General features: G+C 33.8%; 1 protein-coding gene across 2 annotated transcripts in view; it reads right to left on the reverse strand.

Moving 5' to 3' along the window:
• The window catches only part of LOC118194187 (steroid receptor seven-up, isoforms B/C-like), a 187,004-nt gene extending 163,441 nt beyond the window's left edge, over positions 1-23,563 (reverse strand). The window contains exon 1 of one of the 2 annotated variants that reach the window (XM_085827256.1): positions 22,057-23,563. In XM_085827256.1, the coding sequence (XP_085683382.1) occupies positions 22,057-22,405 (349 nt within the window). In that variant the 5' untranslated portion in view covers positions 22,406-23,563. The remainder of the gene's footprint in view (positions 1-22,056) is intronic. The other variant, XM_085827257.1, reaches the window with a different exon arrangement.
• Positions 23,564-23,788: the final 225 nt, after the last annotated feature.

Genomic DNA, 23,788 nt, shown 5'->3' on the forward strand with positions numbered 1-23,788 from the left:
TTACTAAATTCAATGTCTTACACGGACTCTTTGTAGAGTCATTAGGTTAATTGGAAACAGAAAAGATGAAAAATATGCAGCCGCCTTCGCCGGAAATCGAACCACGGACCTCTGGAATACCGGCCCAGCGTGCTACCGTTACACCACGAAGGCACGCTAGGGAAGTGGGAGAAATACCTTATATACTCCCCTTTTTTAAAGGGCGACTAGGGTTTTAGGGGACCTAGTCGCCAAATCCTGGGTGCGGAGAATCATCATCCATAACCCTTTTAGTTCGGGCGCCACTTGTAGAGTCATTAGGTATATATTTGGAAGCCGGAGAGATGAAAAATTAACAACCGCCTTCGCCGGAAATCGAACCACGGGCCTCTGGAATACCGGCCCAGCGTGCTACCGTTACACCACGAAGGCACGCTAGGGAAGTGGGAGAAATACCTTAACATAAAAAATCAGTTGTGTTTTCGGCAGGATTCGAACGACAGCTCATGGACTCGATAACTGTACTTACACTATAAGAACACGCACGGGGGGGGCATATTTCACAAGTGCACATCAGCGTAGCCACTGAGGGAGGTGTTTCGAAAATAGACCAATGAGCTTCTTTTCGCTCTTGTAACACTAAATCCTCGTGCATGTGAGCGTATGTTTTTTACATTTTAATTTGCATTTGTTTCGCCCTTATAAATATATGGCGTAATAATAGAAAATCTCGTAGTGCTTTCGTTTTCTGAGTTTAATAATTCGCTGATATTTCAATTTTGCGATTTTTGTCACGAAACGCGATTTTATCACGAAACGCGATTTTTTCGCGACTTATTCAAGCCATTTTATCGCTCTTTACATCGAGAAAATGGCTCGAGCTACAGTTAGCCTCGAATATTATGCATTTACTAACACCTGTGGATTAAGAGAATACAAGTGTGTAGTTTTATTTTAAATGAGCTGAGAAGGACCAGAAGCATTACAATGAATCTAGTGTTTTCTTATTTCAGTGCTTGCATTCTTTTGTTTTTAAAGTGTAAGATTCAGAATGTATATTATGTATGATCTGATTATATCCACTGTTAACACCAAAAGTTATAGGTTAATGAATTGAATATAATCGTTGTGAATAAGATAAATTCACTCTGTTTGATGAGTATTTCTTGTGTATTTAAGAGTGAGCACATTTAAGAGTGAGCATTTATTAAATGTGAAATTTAACTCACTAAATGTATACGAATGCAAATTAGGAAAGTTCACTTTGAATAAAATTCTGCATTGGCTATTATTATAGATCATCTTTTTCATATAGACTGCAATAAAAAGTGCTGACTTCTATTTGCAAATATAATTGGTGTAAATATTTTTCTCATATGCATAGTTTTATGTAAAGATAGCATTTGTGCTCAGATGTTTATCACATATTTCTTTCTTCATCTCATTAAGTAATATTTCACATGGATATTTTTGCGGAGTATCCAACATGTGTTTTTCATTGCGAAGTATCCAACACATTTCAAATTCTTTCAATCAGGTAGTGAAATCTTCGATTGCTTATATTTAATCTAACTTTGCAATGAAAATTTTCAGAAGAAATGAGACAATGCTTTAATTATTTTGTACAGAAAATTGCGTGGCAGAATATTTTCAACCATCTTGCTTAAATCTTAAAGCACGCGAAAGGTCGGGTAACATGACAGAAATATTACCGGATGCCCATTGGTCTCTCCTAGAAGCCACTCCCACGGTGGCTACACAGATGTGCACTTGTGAAATATGCGCACGGGGGAAAGCAAAAATTTCTTACATTCTCCCCCGTTTAAAATGCAACTAAACACGAGACCCAGCCGGAAAAATTCAGGTGCTTACGAGTAACCGTTCACGTCATTTTAATTGGAGTGTCTCGTCTAGACTATTAGACTTTTCGGAACAGGAGACAAGAAAGCTGAACTGTGCCCTTGCAAGGGGTCGAATTGCAAATTTTCCACTTACATCACGAGAACACGCATGGAACAAGGCGATTATTCTCTACAACTTATTCTAAAATGCTCATACTTCGAATAAATCGGTATTATTGGATGCTCTTTCAGCCTCAGAGGCAACAGTTCATTGTATGAGCCAATAAAAAATCCCATAACATTTAATTTATTACAAGATCATAAGTGTTTTTCTTTGTTTCTGCACTAATTTCAACAACTGAAAATTATATGATCACAGCAAAACTTAAGAACTCTCCAACTTTATATTCATTATTCTCCAACTTTCGCTAATTGTGTCTGACAGACTTATCCGATAATAAAACAGGAACTAAACGAAATGGAGAGAGATTTTTTTTCCTGTTATAAGGAGAATCATTTTCTTCCAAATATGCGTTGCTAATCTCTCTTGTCTAACCTAATCAGAACAAGCTCACGACTTACATCGTCGCAAGGAATGCAAAACTACATCTGTCGTTGCAATGAGCCTTGAGTACTATAAAGGTGACATTACGAGACTGTCCAGTTACGGCCAGTACGTTCACGTCTCTTCACCTACCACCAAGCCGCTCGAGGGAACCCATATACTTTAAGTGCTTCTATACCGCACAGACATTATACACTGCAAACGTCCAAATTCGGACACCTTATCACGAACTACCATACGGTGAAACTTCTCACCGCGATCGCATTTAAAAGTGGATAGTGTATTTAAGAACATAATAAATACTGGTGTTAAACAACTCAGATAATTATGCTCTCTAAGGCGACCCCTTTAACAGAAGACCGAAGCAGTTTGGAACTTTAAGATTTGTCCATGTGGTTCCGTTATAACATGCAAGTAATTGGGGGGTGGAGGGATGGAGTTTTAGGGGCGTTAATTTTTATTTGCATACACATATACGTTTCGCTTTGAAATCGAAACGTATATGTGTATGTGAATAAAATCGCTGAGTTTGTTAATCGAAAATTCGTAAACGTTTTACAAAATTTGAAAGACACAATAAAATACTTAAAAACAGCATATCTCTATAATTTCGGATAGACAGTCTCGGGCGCTGCAGATAAAAATGTTTAAATAAACGTACAGTGTTGCCACTGCTCGCTTTAAAATCATTGAGTTTATTAATCGGAAAATCGTTTTAAGTTTTACAAAACATGATAAAAAGTATACATGATAATAAAACAAATTTGATACATGATAATAAATCATATTCGAAATTCAAAATTCGGGCAAAATAGTTTTAAAATGAGCATATCTTTAGTACACATAACACAGTTTCGCTGTGTTAAAAAGTTGGAGATAAAAAGTTTTCCTCCTCTCCGGGTAGTGTTGCCATTGCTCGCTTTTAAATCATTGAGTTTGTTAATCAAAAATTCGTTAAAGTTTTACAAAATATGAAAACGTAATAAAACAAATTCCAAATTTGAAATTTGGGCCTTCAGATGCCCTTATTGGAAGGAGGATTACGTTCTTCAAAATTGGATGCCTCTAGGTACCGTTGTTTTTTCACCTTCCGATAAACAAGAAGATTCTCATGCAGTTTTTCCATTATTTAATTTCTTCAAATATAATACAGAGCGATAATATTTGTTGGCAACAATTTGGAAAGTGATTCAGACTTTTATAGTGATTCAACGCAAAATCACGTTTTGAGACTAACAGCCCTTCTGGGCTGTTCTCCTTCCGGCTAGAAAAAAAAAAAAAACCTAACTGTATTGTCTCAGATAGTAATTATTGTCTCAGATAATAATAATTATTGTATCAGATAATAATAATTGTCTCAGATAACAAAATTATGTTTCAAACAATGTCTGTCGACTCCAAAATCGTTAATTTTTTTTCTTTCCAGTGGCAGCCAATAGTCTCGTCATAGACGTTGACCACTAATAAGGGCGAAAGTGATGGTCACTTTATTATGGAGGCACCTAACAGGTGGGCCTTCTCCGAGGTTCGAACCCGGGCCCTTCAGTACGGCAATCAGACGCACCAACAACTTTCCTGTCTGGGTTCGTTGGAACTGTTTAGCTTTGCATTGTTTTCGGAAGATTTTGGTCACATTGGCTTAACAGTTATATCACATGAGTTTATATAAGAACACCACGGTGCAGAAGTATTTCAAAACTTCTGCACTTACCTAAAACTACGTGATTTTTGTTAAATTTTGTTAAATTAAGAAAACTTACCTAAAACTACGTGATTTTTGTTAAATCTGTTACTAACAAAGAAAGAAACTGTGAGTTTTGCATGTAAATTTTACGTCAAAGAACACTTTCTTTCTTTTACTATTCAATCCTAGTATTGAGAACGACGAAAGAATATTTATTCTACTCTTAAAAATGATTAATTCCTTTAGGAAGAGTAATATTTCAAAACCATTCTAATTATCACTGTAAAGATAAAAAGCGGTTGATGTAACAAGTAATTAATATCAGAAAAGTGGAACAAATTTGGGGCACCAACCAAACAGGACTGTATCGTTGGATGATCGATTATCTTCATAAATTAGAACATCAGCCACATATGCTCATCACGAGAGAAGTATATACCAGACGATAACACCCAAAATGACAGAATTTTGCTACCAGACTAGTTCTTGGAAGCCTGCCTCGAGACCCGAATTTCGAATTTCTTTTATTATCTATTTCATATTTTATAAAACTTTAACGAATTTTTTATTAACAAACTCAAAGAATAAACTTAGGCCAGCAATGGCAACACTGTACAAAAAATAAAGTTTTTATCTCCAGCGCGCTACACTGTGTGTCGGAAATTCTAAACATATGTTCTTTTTAAATTATTTTGCGATATTGTTGTTGAACTGAATTTTGTGGTTTAAATGCGAAGAACATTGATAAATAAAGGTAACACACAAAATGTTAAAAAAACGCCTTTTTGGACGTAATTTAAAGTCTGAAACATTTCGGATTTTCTTTTTGAGTGTTTTAGTTTATTCTATTTTTTTGCAAGAAATAGGACCTTGATCATGGCGATAAATTTTCCCTACATATCCAGCTGTCTACTCCCAGTTGACCCCTAACTGACCTTTAAATTTTCATCGACCCCCCCCCCAGTCCCGTTGGGAACCTCTGATCGAAAATTATGCAACGTAAATACAAAATTACAAGCATCTGGTCTGCCACTTAGAATATTAATGATAATGTAAATTAACTCTTACACTTTTAATACGTTTCGAGTTTAACTATCGGGGCTATATTAATTATAATGTGAATTAACTCTTACATTTTTAATACGTTTCGAGTTTAATTATCGCAATTTAAAGTATTAATTATAATGTAAAGTAACTCTTACATTTTTAGTACGTTTCGAGTTTGACTATCGTGGCTTAGAATATTAATTATAATGTAAATTAACTCTTACATTTTTAATACGTTTCGAGTTTAACTATCGTAGCTTAGAATGTTAATTACAATGTGAATTAACTCTTACATTTGTAATATGTTTCGAGTTTAATTATCGTGGCCTAGAGTATTAATTATAATGTAAAGTAACTCCTACATTTTTAGTACGTTTCGAGTTTAACTATCGTGGCTTAGAATATTAATTATAATGTAAATTAACTCTTACATTTGTAACATGTTTCGAGTTTAATTATCGTGGCTTCGAGTATTAATTATAATGTAAAGTAACTCTTACATTTTTAATACGTTTCGAGGTTCAAATCCTGCGAACGGGCTGGCTGCATGGGCGTTTTCGTGCTTTTCGCCGTGTGTAACTTGTATACGAGCCAATTTCTGTTAGAAGTTCTCCATGTCGGCATCCCTCCCCTTAAGCAGATAGCCCTCGAGGCTTTGCCTTAATCACCAAAACCAAAAAAATCCTATGTGTAACGTGCATACGAGCCAGTTTTCCTTAGAAAAGCCTCCAGGAAGGCATCCTTTCCCTTAGACAGACTGCCCTAGTGTGCGTTGCCATAATAAACTAAACCCTCTCTGAGAAGTTTATAATTATTGGGCTTCTGCCGACATTTAAACTGATACTCCGGTTAGAGTTTCGGGCTAGCTTTAATTTAAATTAATTCGTGTAATCTTTGACTACTAGCCGACGATTTATTTAAATTTACCCAGTTATTTTATATACAAAGTCACAAGTGGTGTCCACCCTTTTAGCACAAGAAGTGCATTTATTTATCTTCGAGTTCTTTTTAAATGAAAAGTTTTTTTTTATACCTTTTCAAGTTTCCGCAGTTACTTCAGACCCATCAATAATTTGCTTTACGTCTGTTAAGAGTCTGATACTAGTTTCTGCTCCCAAAAAAGCTCTACAAGTTTAGGATACGGAGATTTATACTTCATAAGGTATAGTGCACATGTGAAAACATGTTTTCATGCTTCATCGATACCCTGTTCTTACATTCCTTGTTCAGCATCTGAAAAAGATCGTGTTTGTAGAACTGACTTGCAAAACAGAGTTAGTGTAAAGCATTCAAAGCTTATGAAAAGAAATGGCTTTCGTAAAGGATTTTCTAAGGCAAATTGAAATCTGAAAGAAGCTGCCAAGTTGTTTGAGGGCAAAAATGGAACTGCTTTCACATACGCAAAAGCTTATTGTTCAAATTATAACATTACAATGCTTAACAATTTAACAAAATGAATCTTTATTTAAAATATTTAAATTTCAACTTTCCGTAGTTTATCGTGTTCGTTCACTTGTTCAAAATAAAATTTAAGAAAGAAAGAAAGAAAAGCAAATTTGATAGCTTTCAGGGTGCAAAGGAAGGTTTCAGGGTTCAAAGGAAAGTGTTTTAAACTTTATTTATTAAATATCAAGCTCTTCGCACTTAAACCCCGTAAAATTCAGTTCAACAGCAATACCACAAAATATTTAAAAACAGCATATCTTTAGAATTTCCGATACACAGTCTCGCGCGCTGGCGATAATTTTTTTTTCCCCCGTACGGTGTTGACATTGCTCGCTTTGAAATCGTTGAGTCTGTTAATCAAAAATTCTTTAAAGTTTTACAAAATTTGAAATTCAAAATTCGAGCTTCCAGGTGCCCATGTTCGGTTGGAGGACTATGTTATTCAAAACCGGATGACTTTAGGTACCGTCGTTTTTCCCAATGCAGGAAAAATTCGTGCATTCATGCAGAATCTTCATTATTTAGTTTTTTTTAATATAATTCCCGGCGATAATATTTGGTGGCAACAGTTTGAAAACTGAATCAACGCAGGAAGCGAAACAACGCAAAATGCCGTTTTGAGACTAATACCCTCTTTGGGATTAAAAAAAAAAAAAAAAAGATTTACAAGTTACAAAACTGAAACCAAGCGTGAGCAAATGTAAATGCACATGCGTAAATAAGACCGATATTTCATTGTTTAACAGTGTTTTGACAGACAACATGAATTTTACTGCAGTGCCATTCTTTGAAACTGTGTATGATATTGCACAGTTTAATAACGTTACTTTGTCACAGCGGCATCACACAGCCAAAGCGACAGAATTTACCACCGGAATGCAGTCTTAAAATGCGTGCTGTAAATACTTTTATTTAATATCCTTCAAATTAATATTTATATATATAATATAAAATTAATATGTATAAACTATAATTTATGGGCTGCAGACCGGCCACTCATCTATTGAAATATACGTGTTCTAACAGAGGAATATTCTGTTAGTATAAATGCGATATATCGTTATGTGGGCACTTTTAATCAAAATAATTAATTCCTAACTTAACTTTGGTTGGCCAAGAGAACTGAAACTTTTTACGATCTAAGTTAATTAAGACGGTTAATTATGCGTTGATATGCGAGAATGTGAGACATAAAATAATAGTTGGATATCTGCATGAACATTTGAGCATTGATATGCCTTTTGAACAGCTTCTTCATTAGCTTAAACTGGAAAACCATTGATTAGAATCAAAGTGAGTAGTGAATGCAACAAAAGTTTCAACTTCAAGTGAAAAAATATCTTTCACATGGTGACACATAAATTACTATCAAAAATCGTTGCAAGCAACTAAAGAGAGTTTCCCCAAAAATCATTTAAGAAATGATAAAACAGCCTTTTTGAGCGATAAAATACTACATTCCAATCTTCAAAAATAATGAGAAAAAATTAATTAAACTTAGATAGGAAATATTATTATTTATCATTCACTCATTTAATATCAGCAAATTATTACTAATCCGTATAAACGTTAGACCCGTATGGGATTTTAGTTCCAAAACAGCATTTTGCGTAGGATTGGATTGTATTATTCAATTATGGCAAAGCACACGAGGCTGTCTGTCTGAAGGGAGGGATGCCTTCGTGGAGGACTTTCTAAGGGAAACTGGCTCGTATACACGTTGCACATGGGAAAAACCACGAAAAAGCCCATGCAGCCAGCCCATTCGCGGGATTCGAACCTCGGACCGAACTACCAGTGTTCAGTGGCTTTACCGCTCGGCCGCTGGTGGGCCGTGCATTTTGCGTAGAATCGCTCTAAAGGGCGCATCATTTTTAAAATTGTTGCCACCAAATATTATCATCATTTATTATATTTAAAAAAAAATAAATAATGAAGAATCTGCATGAATATATGCACGTTTCTCGCACTATGGTACCTAGAACAACAAACAACGGCACCTAGAGCAATATGTTGAATAACGTAGTCCTGTACCCAGACATAGGAAGGTACGAATTTTGAATTTCGAATTTATTTTGTTATCTGTTTCACATTTTGGCAAACTTTAACGAATTTTTGATTATCAAACTCAACGATTTAAAAGTGAGCTGTGGCACCGTACAAAACAAGGGGGAAAAAAAACTTAGAGCCATCCAATTTTGAATAACGTAATCCTCCACTCGAATATGGGCACCTGGAAGCCCAAATTGAATTTGTTTTATAATCTCTTTCTTATTTTGTAAATCTTTAACGAATTTCTGATTAACAAACTCGAGGATTTCAAAACGACCAATGGCAACACTGTAAAGGGGGGGAAAAAATTATCTCCAGCGCGCGAGACTGTCTGTCGGAAATTCTAAGGATATGCTGTTATTAAATATTTTGTGATTTTGCGGTTGAATCCAATTTTATGTAAGTGCCAAAAATAAAGTAAATACAGAAAGCGTTAATACTAAAGAGACAAAAAAAATTTTGTAAAGCCAACTTAGTAAGAAAACTTAACATTGACATAATGAATTAAGAAAAGCCTTGGAAGCCCCCCCCCAAAAAAAAAAAAAAACAGAAACATGTATGTCAGCACTTACCGCTGCACTTTGAATTCTAAACTTATACCACTATGCTACTTGTAAAATTTCGGTAATTTTGCTGTTGAATAGCATCAAGCGCAAGCGCGAAGAAAATTAAGCCTAATAATAAAACTAAAAAGACAAAAAAAAAAAAAAAAAAAAAAAAAAAAAAAATCTGAAATGTTTCAGATTTTAAATTACGTCCAAAGGGGCGTCTTTTAACATTTTGTGTGTTACCTTTCTTTATTAAATATCATGTTCCTCGCACTTAAACCATAAGATCCAGTGCAACAGCAATATCGCAAAATAGTTTTAAAACGAGCATATCTTTAGAATTTCCGATACAGAGACTCACGCGCTGGAGATAAAAATGTTTTTTCTGCACAACGTTGCCATTGCTCGCTTTGAAATCCTTGAGTTTGTTAATCAAAAATTCGTCAAAGTTTTAAAAAATAGGAAACAAATTTCAAATTTCAAATTTGGTCTTCCACATGCTCATATTCGTTGGAGGATTACGTTATTCAAAATTCGATGACTCTATGTACCGTTGTTTTATCACAATACGAGAAATATACATACATTTATGCAGATTTTTCATTATTTAATTTCTTCAAATATAATGCAGGACTCTAACATTTTGTGGCAACAGTTTGAAAAGTGAACCGACATTTATGAGTCCGACGCAAAATGCCAAAACGAAACTAATAGTCTTTCGGGACTCAAGTCCCTTTGGACTAAAAAAGGGTTAATAGTAGTAAGTGTAACAGCAGATTGGTTGCCTGCGAACGCAGCGAGAGCGTAAAAAACCTTAACAAACCTTTTGGGCGATCACTAAAATTAGAAGTCTTTCACATTTCTTTTCGCTATTAATTTGTTTTCACTTATTTACATGTATACTGGTGTTTAATATTTTTTTAGAACCGAAAAATTTTAGCAGATCTTAAACTTTACATACTTTTGATGACGGCGTTCCTCCATTCATTTTAAGAGAGAAATACAGTGGCTGTTCACACATTTTTTAGACGATGTATATTGCATTCACAAAACTAAATTACATAAAATTGTGTTTTAAATGTTCTATTTGACATCCCTTATTCCGACACCGCAATTTCCAGGATAATAATGCCTTTTGAAGTGGCAGAAGAGGTATTCTATCCCATTCCTCCCGAACAGCTTTCCAGAGTCCTGTTAGGGTTTTGGGACAACGTTTGGATAATGCAGTTTTAGTCCGAAAGCACAAAAATCCATAGGTGACACATCGGGAGATTTAGTAGGGATACCAGTACCAGTTTTTTGTTCAATTTCTTTTAGGAAATTTACAGTGGATTTTGATGTGTGATTGCTAGCTTTGTCCTGATGGAGTCTCACAGATTGATGGCACTGTGGGTAAAGCAATGGTATTTCATTCAGAAAAATTGGCGATAAAATATGTTCCTGATAGTATTTGGAGTTAATCTTGACATTTTTTTGCACTCTCTTTATTTTTAACTTGCCATTAGAAGAAAAACCAGCAACAATCACGAATCCCTTAGAAAAACTTTCTTTCGATTCTTTGAACCATGTACTTAAATTTTTTTCTCCACTTTTATGATAATAAAAGGCTCTTTTTTTTGTTACAGTCATTTAAATACACCCATACTTCATCTATTGTGACAATTTTTTCCATTTTTCTTTGGATAAGTGTTTCTCATATAGAATTCTGAAGCGTGTCCTGCATTGAGCGATATGCTTTGGAAGAAGACGATGCACATTGCGTTTTTTCGCTTTCTTAAGATTTAAATCAACGTTTATCATTTTGTTTACAGTGGATACCAAGCATTTTAATGATTTTGCAACTGTCCTTTGATTAGGGAGATTTTCTTTTGACATTAAACAACGTACCTTTGCAATAGTCGAAGATGTCCGTTTTTTCCTTGGATACTTGTTTGGAATTTTTGTCCCACTTGAGGCTCCAATTTGACGTTTTTTTCCTTTACCTATCGACGCTTTAGATATCACAAAACCATGACTCTCACATCGTTTTTGGATAACGGAGTATGCATATTTCTCTTCGGAAAGAGCGTAAATGTAGCCTTTGAACCACTGCTTTGTTAAATTCGCCATCTTGAATAAAATCAAAACTTTCAAGCCACAAAGGATAATTTTGACTTAAAAACATAGTACAATTGCAATTACTTCTTTTGAAGCAAACGATGTTTTATTACCGCTTACCAAAATCGTCTAAAAAATGTACGAACAGCCTCTGTAATTGCCATGAATTTACTAATTTATCCACTGCTTAGTTAATTTTTAACTTAAAAAAAAAAAATTATTTTCAGAACGATACGCTGTGTGTTGCAGAGTTTTAGTATTATTTACAGTACGCAGGATTTACCATCACTAAAACCAAGATTTACCATCACTAAAAGATGCTTTTTATTTCGTCAAGCATCACAAGATTTCAGCTATGAAAATGCATTTTAGTGATGTAACTTTAAACTTATCATTTAAATCATTTTTGCGTATATATACGACACCAATACCAATGGATCTTTGCCTCAAACTTTGCAAAATATTACTGATAACGAACTACTCTTATACAACACAAATCTATTTCTAAAATAACGAGAGAAAAAAATGTCGTTAGGGCGAATTTTCTTTAGTTTCGGTCAATTCAGAATTATTATATCGAAGTTAAACATATTGATTAAAATTACGAGTTCATTGTCAAGCTTTAAAAGCAACATTAAGGTTATAATTTAAAAATGATCGCTAGATTAGATAAAAAATATTAAAAGTTAATTTGCTGTGATAAAATACATAAAAGTAAGTAACAGACTGCCACTTTAATAACAGCGAGAAATCAAACATTAGCTGTAACCGATTGCTACAATTTTTAACAACTAACAAACGAAGTAAACAAAACAATGTTTAGAGAAGAGAACAATTAGGAATAAAATCTAAAAAATAAAATAAAATAAAAAGAAAATCTGAAATCTTTCAAATATTACATTACACCCAGAAGGGCGTTTTTATTTTTTTTTTTAACATTTTGTGTGTTACCTTTATTTATCATATATTATGTTTTCCGCACTTAAACCACATAAAATTCAATTCAACGGCAACATCACAAAATATTTAAAAACAGCATATCTTTAGAATTTCCGATATACAGTCTTGCTTTCGGATATGTTATATATTATTATGGAACGGAGATTGAGAATAATAAATTTAAACTCAATATTTATAACTCAGTTTATCAAGCGGAAGCTATGGCTATTTTTTATTCACTGAAATGGATTAAGAAGACTCTTAAACGGAAATATGATATACATATTTATTCTGACAGTTCTTCAAACTCTCTCACGACCTGATCAAGACAACCCTTCAACGGTAGATATTAGAGAATTATATAAAGACTTGAGAGAAGATCAACATATTGTGTTTAATTGGGTGAAGGCACACGTTGGACATTTTGGAAATGAGAGGGCGGACGCACTGGCCAAGGAGGCAATTACGGATGTTAATGCTCGTGATATTCATGTACAGCGATCAACAACGAAAGCTGTGACTATTATGAAAAATTATATTTATGATAAATGGGAAAAGTCTGATCGAAATAAAGGTTATATGAAATTTGTTAAACTTAAAAAAAGGTTTATGTTATTCAGACATTGACGTTAACCAAATCATAACAGGTTATTTTCCTTTCCTTTTTTTTTTTTTTTTTTTTTTTTTTTTTAGTCCAAAGGGATTTGAATCCCGAAGGACTATTAGTTTCGTTTTGGCATTTTGCGTCGGACTCATAAATGTCGGTTCACTTTTCAAACTGTTGCCACAAAATGTTAGAGTCCTGCATTATATTTGAAGAAATTAAATAATGAAAAATCTGCATAAATGCATGTATATTTCTGGTATTGTGATAAAATAACGGTACATAGAGTCATCGAATTTTGAATAACGTAATCCTCCAACGAATATGAGCATGTGGAAGACCAAATTTGAAATTTGAAATTTGTTTTATGATCGATTTCCTATTTTTTAAAACTTTGACGAATTTTTGATTAACAAACTCAAGGATTTCAAAGCGAGCAATGGCAACGTTGTGCAGAAAAAACATTTTTATCTCCAGCGCGTGAGTCTCTGTATCGGAAATTCTAAAGATATGCTCGTTTTAAAACTATTTTGCGATATTGCTGTTGCACTGGATCTTATGGTTTAAGTGCGAGGAACATGATATTTAATAAAGAAAGGTAACACACAAAATGTTAAAAAAAACGTCCCTTTGGACGTAATTTAAAATCTGAAACATTTCAGATTTTGTTTTTTATTATTATTTATTTATTTTTTTTTTTAATTAAAGAAACATAATAAGTTCCCCATGTACCACTATCACATGGGGCTTACAGAAGTAAGTATGAAACACAATACAAAATAAACAGAAGAAATAACTGAAATAAAATTAAGTATGATTACAAAGTTTCACAATAAATTGACAAAAAGTGTTAAAAGCACTTCTCTCGGAAATAAATTGGTAAAATTTTGGAGACCAGTTAATATTTAAGTTTTTTAGTTCCAGTTAAGACTTTTCTTTCGTTCCTATATTTAGGACATAGAAGAAGCACATGTTCAACATTCTCCTTTCCACCGAGGCTGCAATCACAGACAGACTCGGAGTTCAACTTAAATCTATTCAAATAACTTTTGAAATTTCCATGGCCAGTAAGAAGTTGGGTTAATTTATAGTCTGTGAAGAAGTGATGACATGACAATCTCATCTTGATAGAAGAGAAAAATCTCTTTGTTAAACTCCCTTTATTTGAATTAATGAATTCGTGGTTCCACGACTCCGCAATACTTTCATACATGACCTTCTTATAAAAGGAATTAGGGATATTGACATAAGTGTCAATTTCCCGCTTAGTGGCAGCCTTAGCAAGGAAATCGGCTCGTTCGTTCCCAACAAGACCTGTATGACCACGAACAAATGAAAATGCAACCGAAATATTTTTATCTTTTAGGTTTTTCAGTTCTTTTTGAATCTCGATAATGATATTATTAGAAGGAGAAATACATTTTAAGATCTCCAAGGATGAAAGGGAATCAGTACAAATGAGGTAGTCTGAAACAGCACTATTTTGTTCAGAGACCCATTTGATGGCGAAGTTTAAGCACAAACGTTCATCTATAAAAACGGTACATCCATCTCTAATTCTAAATTGAAAGTGCTCAAATTCAAGACCATTTTTGAAGACAACAAATGCGAGACCAACGTTGCCATCAATTTTGCTGCCATCAGTATAGCAAGTTACCGGCGAATCATCTACGATTTTATTGCTAAACTGAATAAAATTAACAGCATTTCTTTCTGAAGGATGAGGAAGATCAGATGAAGGTAAAATACAATCATACTGAGAGACAGCAGGAGCAGAAATATTTTCCTTATAAGCAATAGCATAAAGAATGGCAATGTCAATTTGAAGGAAAGCCAGAAATTGCATAAACAGACTCATAGCTAACGGTACGATATCCACATATGTCCCGCAGAAGTATATGCCTTTGAACTTCCTTTCTATTTTAAAAGTTTAAATTACAATAGTCTGACCTCAGTGATATCTGTAAAGAACCGGGCACTGCAGAATATTATGTGGAAACATGTCAATATTTTACTGATATCAGGAACAGGTTTAAGAAAAATGAGGTTTTTAATATATATGATATTTTAAATGATTTTAAAAGACTGAAAAAATTTGCCAGGAAAATGATGGGGAAGATTAATTATGATAAGTCTTGCAGTAGGGATTTTAATTTGAATTTTATTTTTTAGTTATGTTCTTTATGTCTGTTTGTTGAAGGTGTTGTTTCTAGCTTGCTTTGGCGTAGCCTGCAAAAAAGCCATAAGGCGACGTAAAGTCTGCCAAGAGGGTCGACCTGCGTCCCTCATATCATATTACAGTCTCGCGCGCTGGAGATAAAAATGCTTCTTTTCCGTACAATGTTGCCATTGTTCGCTTTGAAATTGTCGAATTTGTTAATCGAAAATTCGTTGAAGTTTTACGAATATAAATATGAAATAGATAATAAAACAAATTGGAAATTCAAAATTCGCACTTCCGAGTGCCAATTTTTGGTTGGAGGACTACGTTATTCAAAATTCGATAGCTCTAGATACCGTTGTTTTTACACAGTGCGAGAAACATTCATGAATTCATGCAGATTCTTCATTATTTAACTTCTTTAAATATAATATATTGCGATAATATTTGATGGTAACAGTTTGAAACGTGAACCAACGCAGAAAGTGAAATGCCGTTTTGTGACTTACAGCCCTTTCAGCTAAAAATACATAAAACTGATTTTATATCATTCGGAAATTTAAAAATAAGAAATTAAAAAAAAGTCTGAAAGGTTTAAGATTTTAAATTTCGTCAAAAAGGGGCGTTTTTTTAACATTTTGTGTGTTACATTTATATATTAAATATCACATTCTTTGCACTTAAACCTTAAAATTCAGTTCAACAACAATATCGCAAAATAGTTTTAAAATGAGCATATCTTTAGAATTTCCGATACAAAGACTCACGCGCTGGAGATAAAAATGTTTTTTCTGCACAACGCTGCCATTGCTCGCTTTGAAATCCTCGAGTTTGTTAATCAAAAATTCGTTAAAGTTTTACAAAATATGAAATGATAATAAAAAAAATTTTAAATTTGGGCTTCCACATGCCCATATTAGCAGGAGGATTACGTCTTTCAAAATTCGATGGCTCTAGGTACCGTTGTTATCAAAATGCGAGAAATATACATACATTTATGCAGATTTTTCAATATTTAATTTCTTCAAATATAATGCAGTACTCTAACATTTGGTGGCAACAGTTTGAAAAGTGAAACGGATATTTATTGTGAACCAACGCAAAGTCGCAAAACGAAAACAACAGTCCTTCGGGGACAAAGCCCCTTTGGACTAAAAAAGCATTTTAGACTTTATAACGAATTTTTAAATAAGAAAAGAGATTAAAAATGAGGTTTTACAGGCTAATGTTTACGCCTAAGAATCATAAAATTGCAGCAGCGCTTGAAGAACTTTTGACAACGAAAGAAAATTTCGCTTGCAATGCGCAGGCCAACCTCAACATCCGGGAATTTAACCTAGTTAAGTCGACCAATAATGTACGCTCGTGCGGAATATAGTTGAAAACGTGAATAATTTTTTACAGTGAATTTTACTTTGCGTTTTTATTGGTCTTCGCGGTTTTGGCATGCAAAATTTAAGACATATTAATACTTAAATATCATTATTTTTTAATTATCATTATTTTTATATTATCATTAATATCATTATGTTTTAATTGTATGATAGAAATTAAAGCGTTAAGAGAATACTCTGTTGAACTGTAAATTTTTATTATAAGTTTTAACGGAAAGGCTGTGATTTCGAAGTTTCAAATGCAATTCTGAAATGTCACATTATGGGGTAAGTGTTTAGACACAAAAACAGGTAAAACAAAAGTAAAATGCTTAAACCATGGCATGACAGACCGCAGAAAATTCCAAATCGAGCAGTTTAATTTGACTCATCATAAAATTTGCTACAGCATAGGCAGTCAGTTTAGTTTGGTATAAGCTTAGAAAATACTTTCAAATATACACGCTGTTTGTACTTTCAAACTCTTTGTAGGATTATTATTACTTTTAATTCACTAGTTATTAGCCCAAAAGTGCATTGTTGTTAAAGAAATTAAATAATAAAGTATGCATAAGCATGGTAAAGATAATATTATGTTACGGGGTTTAGTTTCGAACAAAGGTGTACTTGCATTTAGCAATAACGGTACTATATCTGATTTGCTTGAAACAAACGGCGGTCCTATGTACTGATTTGCTTGAAACAAACGAATAACGGTACTATGTACTGATTTACTTGAAACAAACGGCAGAATCAAATGACATTAACTGTAAAAAAGAATAATGTTTCCAAAAAAGTTAATTTTTATCAGATAACGACCCAAAGCAGAGCTCATAGCTCATGAGATAACAACTTATCTCAGATAAGGCGAAAGTGTTAAACGATATGAGATATTAACAATCGAAGCAGAACTTGGATGCGAGGGATTTGAAGCCAGAATTAGAAATCAAAACTATTCGAATGTCAGCTCTATGTTTGAAGTTTCATGAAATTAATTTTAATCGATTATTTTAAACAAATTTACTACAACAACACTGAATTTATATATAAAAGATGTTTCAAAAGCAAGAAGACATATGCCGGAAAGATATCTTACCCTATTCTCAGAATACTTTTCCAAGCATATTTCATTATATCAAAAGAACATTACGAATATTTTTGCTTATTTGCTGTTTAAAAGAACTCTGTTGCATTATTATGTTTTAACGGATACGGTTTTTTATCTTGCTATACAAGCTGTTTTTTATTTTTATCTTTTTACCTTGTTATGTAAAAAAAAAAAAAACCTCGTTATACTAAGCTAAAAGCTGAGAGCAGAATTTTTTTAGAAAACGCAAAATAATATTAACACATTACCAGAATTTAAATAAATTAAAAAAAACTCAAAGGTTCCACATTTTAACGGTCGCCCAAAAAAAGTCTGGTAAGGTATTATTATTTAAGCACCATTTTCTTCGCACTTATACTATATACAATTTAACAACAAAATTACAAAAATTTTAAAAGCAGCATATGCGTTTAGTATTCTCGATGCAGAGTTAAGTGTAAGTGTTGCCATACATTTTTATGAGATGACTTTGTAAGGATCCTAAGTTTTACTAACGTTTATTTTATTTTAAATCTTTACTATCACTTCTTATTTTCTACTTCCGGCCAGAATTAAAAGCTTTAACTTATTTATGCAAATTTGTCTTGCTAACGCCAAGTACTTAAGTTGTGGCTTTTTGCCAAGCAAGAGAGAGGAAAGAGTTATTGGAAGGAAGCCGCTTGCCATAGTAGTTTTACTCGGTTGCTGGTTGCGTTCAAGGCCAGAGGTTTAGTCCTGTTGATAATTTCAAACGTATCGTAGTTTTAGGAGCTCTCTGTACTAAATACAGACTTTGTTAAATAGCGGCCAATCTTAAAGCTAGGCACTTGTATATTAATCCAAAGTTAGTTTTAGTTAGTAGTTTTATATTCTTACGTTCAGACCACAAGTGGTTGGTCTCTGTATTCCGAAGTTCCGGAAATCTCTGTAAAGATAGAAAAATAAAGGGTTTCGTATACCCTTCCTGTGTGTATTGTCTACTTCACAATTTATTTAACATAGCTTGAGTAAGCTCCCTGTTCCGAGTCAGGACAGTTCATGTTTCCAAAGCAAGTCAAGAGGAATACAAGTCCTGATAACTTCACAAAACTTTTAATTTTTATTGTTTTGTGTGTTTACTTTATTTATTAAATATCACATTCTTGGCGCCCACGCTACATAAAACTGGATTCAACAGCAAAATCACGAAAAATTTTAAAAACAGCATATCGTTAGAATTTTCGGTAGACAGTCTCGCGCGCTTGAGATAAAAATGTTTTATTCCGTACAGTGTCAGTACTCGCTTTGAAATCCTCGAGTTTTTCAATCAAAAACTCAATAAAGTTTTACAGAATATAAAACAGACAATAAAACAAATGCATAATTCAAAATTCGGGCGTCCAGACGCCCGTGTTCGGTTGGAGGACTGTGTTATTCGGTATTTGATGGCTCTAGGAACCATTTTTTTTTTCACAGAGCGAGAAACATACATAAATTCATGTATTATTTAATTTTTTAAATATAACACAATTCAATAATATTTAGTGGCAGCAATTTTAAAAGTGATTGATACAACGCATTTGATTGTTTAGACGGAAAATGCTTTTTCGAAATTAATATTCTATGCGGAACTAACGTCCCTTTCGGGCTAAAAAACATTACGTCATTAAATTATTTTATAGCAAATGATGAGATATTTATTAAGCGTGATCGAGCTAGTAATTTAATAATTTTCAACAATACTAGTAATAATTAAGATAGAATTTTTATATGTGATTTAACTGTAAAATATTACACACATGACGAAAATGTTAAAACAACATTCTATTTCAAATTTGTCAACAAATGACAGAGTTCTAAAACTGTGAATACGTAATATATTTTTTTTTCTTCCACGTTTCGCCTACTGAACGTAAACTAATTTACGTATATGGAAATTATATTTATTTCACAGCAATACTAATAAAATTATGAAACTGATAAAATTATTAACACTAATATTTTGGCAACATGCTAAAATAATTCAAAAGATATTATGTAGTCAACAGAAAGAGAGCTGATTGCAACAATGGAATAATAAATTCATGATGTCTAAACTCCGCGTTTAGCTTGAAATAAACGATCTTAAAGTGAAATTATTCTTTCCTTAGACAATATTAATAATTTCGCTTATTTGAAATATTGCAATAAAAACACTAAATTTGTAATATCTAAATTTTTAATGTCTAAATGTCAGAATTGTCAATCTTTTGAAATAAGTTACGCGAAAATATATATATGTAAGATTAAAAAAAATATGAAAGCAAACTTCTAAATTTAATTCACTACAGCCAAATTTGAGCCAAAGAACGTTTTATGTGCATACATATTCTTTGCTCGTCAAATGCATATTCTTTGCTCGAGCCTATATATTTCAGAGTCCTAAGTATGTGAAAGGATTCCTTTCTTAAACAACATTTCATTCTGAACGGAATTAAATACTGTACTTTTCACAGAACCGTTTGTTCAGAAAGGTTTAATTTGAATGAAATATTTTGACACATTTTCGTTAATTATATTAGAGAGAAATTTTAAGGTAATTCGATTTTTTCCGGTTACAAAAATTAAGATTGGTGTATTATTAACTAGCAGCTTCGTCTAGCTTTTAAATGTACCGGGAAAATGTCTGAAGAGAACACCAAACATTAAATTTAAGAACTGAGCAAAATTTTACTCTGCAGAAAAAAAAAAACCTATTACATATAACAAATTACAATGAAATAAGCAGTATCCCTTAATACAAATATTAATTATCCTAATAAATAAACTAACCAACTTCCCGTTTCCTTCTCTCGACAAACGTCTAGTATCCAAGAGAAACATTAAATTTAAAAACTGAACAGAATTATCGCCTCCATTTTTTCAAATGGCAACAATGCTGATTTTCAACAGTCAGCAGTCCAGTATACAATTGAATCAAAAACTGCTGCCAAAACCTCATTCCTAAAAGAATGAAACTATTCAAAATGATGCGATAAAATCGAAAAGATAAAATTAAAAAAAAATATGATTCGAATTTTGAAAAAATACTTCGAGGTGCACTGGCTCTTGTATAAGATGCACCTATATAACAAATTTCATAGCCCTGGATCTATTAGCACAAACGAAAGACACACACACACTCTTTCTTTTATTATATGTAGAGATTATAAATTTTATATATATATTTAAGGTGATATTTTAATTATTTGAAAAAAAAATTAAATTTTAAAACTTTTACTACTAAATAAAACTATGTCCAATTTTTAGTACACCAAATTTTGATACATAAAACATTTTTGGTCCAAAATAAATATTAGGACCTTTGAATATTGTCAGCCTATCTTAGAAGTTTTCAAGCTATTAATTGATTATTTCGTAACATATTCAAATAGTAAAAACTTTCGATTTTGATTAATATATAAATCGATGTTACATGTTATTATATTTAAATAGTTTCAAATCAACCCAATATGAAATAAACTCTGCTTACTTAGTTTCACTTAAATGTATGATATTTAGTCTATATAATTGTCTTTGCGAATAGAAGAAATAACCTTATTCACAAACGTTTTGGCCTCTCGTCCTCTATTTAACCATTTTAAAAATTTGTCTGGTTATTATATATATATACAATAAAATCATACAAAAAATTAAGTAAAAAACATAACAAAAAAGATAATTGAAAAATTGAAAAACCAAGTGAATCAAAAATAGCGCTTTATGCTGCTGATTTTTAAAAATGAATTTAAATTAGAAAGGAATTGTGAAACCTAGAAAAAGTAAAAAAACTCCTGCAGTATCGAATTAAAATTTCAGAAACATATTGTAAAGTGTTTCTGAAATTTTGATGGGATACTGCAGGCATTTCTTATGACTTTTTCTAGGTTTCGCAATTCCTTTCTAATTTAAATTCAATAAAAATATAACATATATATATATATATATATATATATATATAAACTAATAATTTATAATAAGAAAAACTTTCCATATACCATCTCCAAGGAATGCAAATTCAATTTAAAACCATGAATGAAAAAATTTAGTCAGAATTTAAACTAGTATTTTAAACATTAATTTCAATCTCCTTATTTAAAAACAATTTGCTAAGAAAAATCTTTAATTGCAAAAATACTAAAAAAAAGTAAATTTTAAATACCGATAAAGTCGTTTTTGGCATGGATCGCAGATTAATCGACTTATGAAGGGGATAAACTAATTCCCATCAATTAACAACCACTAAATTAAGAGAGTTTTTCATCTTACTTCCAAGTAAGCATAAAATTACATGCTAGACTCACAATTAGTACTCAATCCAAATAAAGACATTAGTTCATTTAAGCCAATAGAATCTTGTTAAACAAAATTTAAATTCTCATTAAAAATTTTTTTCTTTCATAGTTTTAAATTGAATTTGTGTTCCTTGGAGAAGGTATATGGAAAATTTTCTTATTATAAATTATTGCTATATATATATATATATATATATAGTAAACATAACATAAATAAAATAATAGTAATAATAATAAATTATATCCTGTACTTACACATATAAATGCCGGGAGGAAATTTTTTTTTGAAATTTAAGGGGTCACTTTCTACAGGCAAACAAACTATGAGGAACAAATCTGACCTGTGCACCTACCCTCCCTTCTCATCCCCATCTTGAGACACTTTTTCAGACGACAAAACTGGCACTGGTTCCGGTGGTGTTGATCAATGGGGCAGTTCCGGTTGCCCCTGCACGTGTAGTTGAGGTTCCTTCGCACACTGCGCTTGAAGAAGGACTTGCAGCCCTCGCAAGTGAACTGGCCGTAGTGTTTGCCGCTGGACTTGTCCCCGCAGACGACGCACTCGATCTGTTGTTGATTGTTCTTGTCCGAACTCGTGGGCGTCCCCGACTGGGGCGGCTGCTGGGGCGCAATGTCCGGCGGCTCGACCACAGCGGACGGGTCCCGCCAGGGCGTCACAGCCAGAGCCATGGGTGGGGTGGTCGTGGACGTAGCGCCTGGGCGACGCTCGAAACCCCCTGCCGGCTGGGGCTGGCTGGGCCAGGGACCGGCGAGCAAGGGGTGGAAGGCCCCCAACTGCAGGGCTCCTGGAACCGTTGGGGACGGCCCAGGGGTCGCTGTCCACTCCGGAATCAACAGCTTTTGGCCTTTCGGAAGGCCGGCCACCAGGCTCGCCTTTTCTCACAAATAAAAAATAAAAAAAAGAAGATGGTTCAGTTTTTCGGCCACTGTTCTGTGAACAGCAACAGCACTGAGCAGCAAATTTCCAGTAATGTTTGAACTAAATTGGTCCAATCTGTTGTAGAAAAACGCAAAACGTTCATCTGTCAAAGGTATCACAATCACAGTCTGCAAAGGAATCACAACACTGGATGATTCGCAAATAGTTCTAGATTTGTGTAAATTGGCGATAGGACACTGCTCGATTGCTGACGACTGGACAGCAATTCCTTAGCGAATTTTAAATACTTTCGTCCGAAATGCAAAGTGGTGTGCAAAGTGGCACAAAATGTCAATTTCTTAAGTAATCTGAGAAGAAGTCGTCCACAAAGAAAGCATGGAATTTCGTATAACACATATTAGTCCAGAGGGAAGCTGTTATGAGAAGTCCATTTTTTCATGTTCATAAAATTTTTTAAGAGTTTCGAAGATGTAACAAGTTAGCGAATGTATCTCTAGCGTTATCTTTTTAAATGGAACAGAATATTCATCATCATGAAATAGAAGTTCGTGTCAAAAACAGTGGTTCGAAACCCACGCATGGAAGTATCGAAGTCAAAGGTTTCGGAGTATGCACACTCGGGTCAACAACACACGGCCCGGAGCAGAGTTGTAGCATTCAATTTCCGCGACGATCGTCTGCTGCGTTAAATGTTCCATACCCGCGAACAGCGGCGGCGCTGGGAGTACTTCCACGATCGCTTGCCGGTGAACCGTAAATCGCATACACCCTCCACTCCGAACGGCAAGATCTCGTCTGTACTGTGGCCCCGGTTCTGAACTATGACACCAACAGAACGCGCACCACCGTTGCCTAGGCGACGGACTTTCCCTATAAGGATCGAGCGAACGGGGAGAGAGTAGGGGGGGTCATTAAAGTTCAAGCAGGGCTATTAGCGGCGCGATAATCCGGCAGTTCGTGCCCTGGGGTCCAGCCCTCGGTGCTCTGCTATTGGTCGAGGTGGGCGGGAGAGACCGCGCGCCGTCTTCGGTATCCTTGCGCGACCAATCCACGGAGGTCGTGCTGCGGTTCTTGGAGAGCACGTGCACTCTTGCTCCCGCCACGCGCACTTGGCGAGTGCGGTGGCGATGGATTGGCGATATTCGTGAACAGCGCGGAGCCAAAGTTGAAGC

This window comes from Stegodyphus dumicola, chromosome 11 (genome assembly GCF_044657685.1).
Source record: "Stegodyphus dumicola isolate Sdum_Otavi_A_Nest chromosome 11, ASM4465768v1".
NCBI lineage: Eukaryota > Metazoa > Arthropoda > Arachnida > Araneae > Eresidae > Stegodyphus > Stegodyphus dumicola.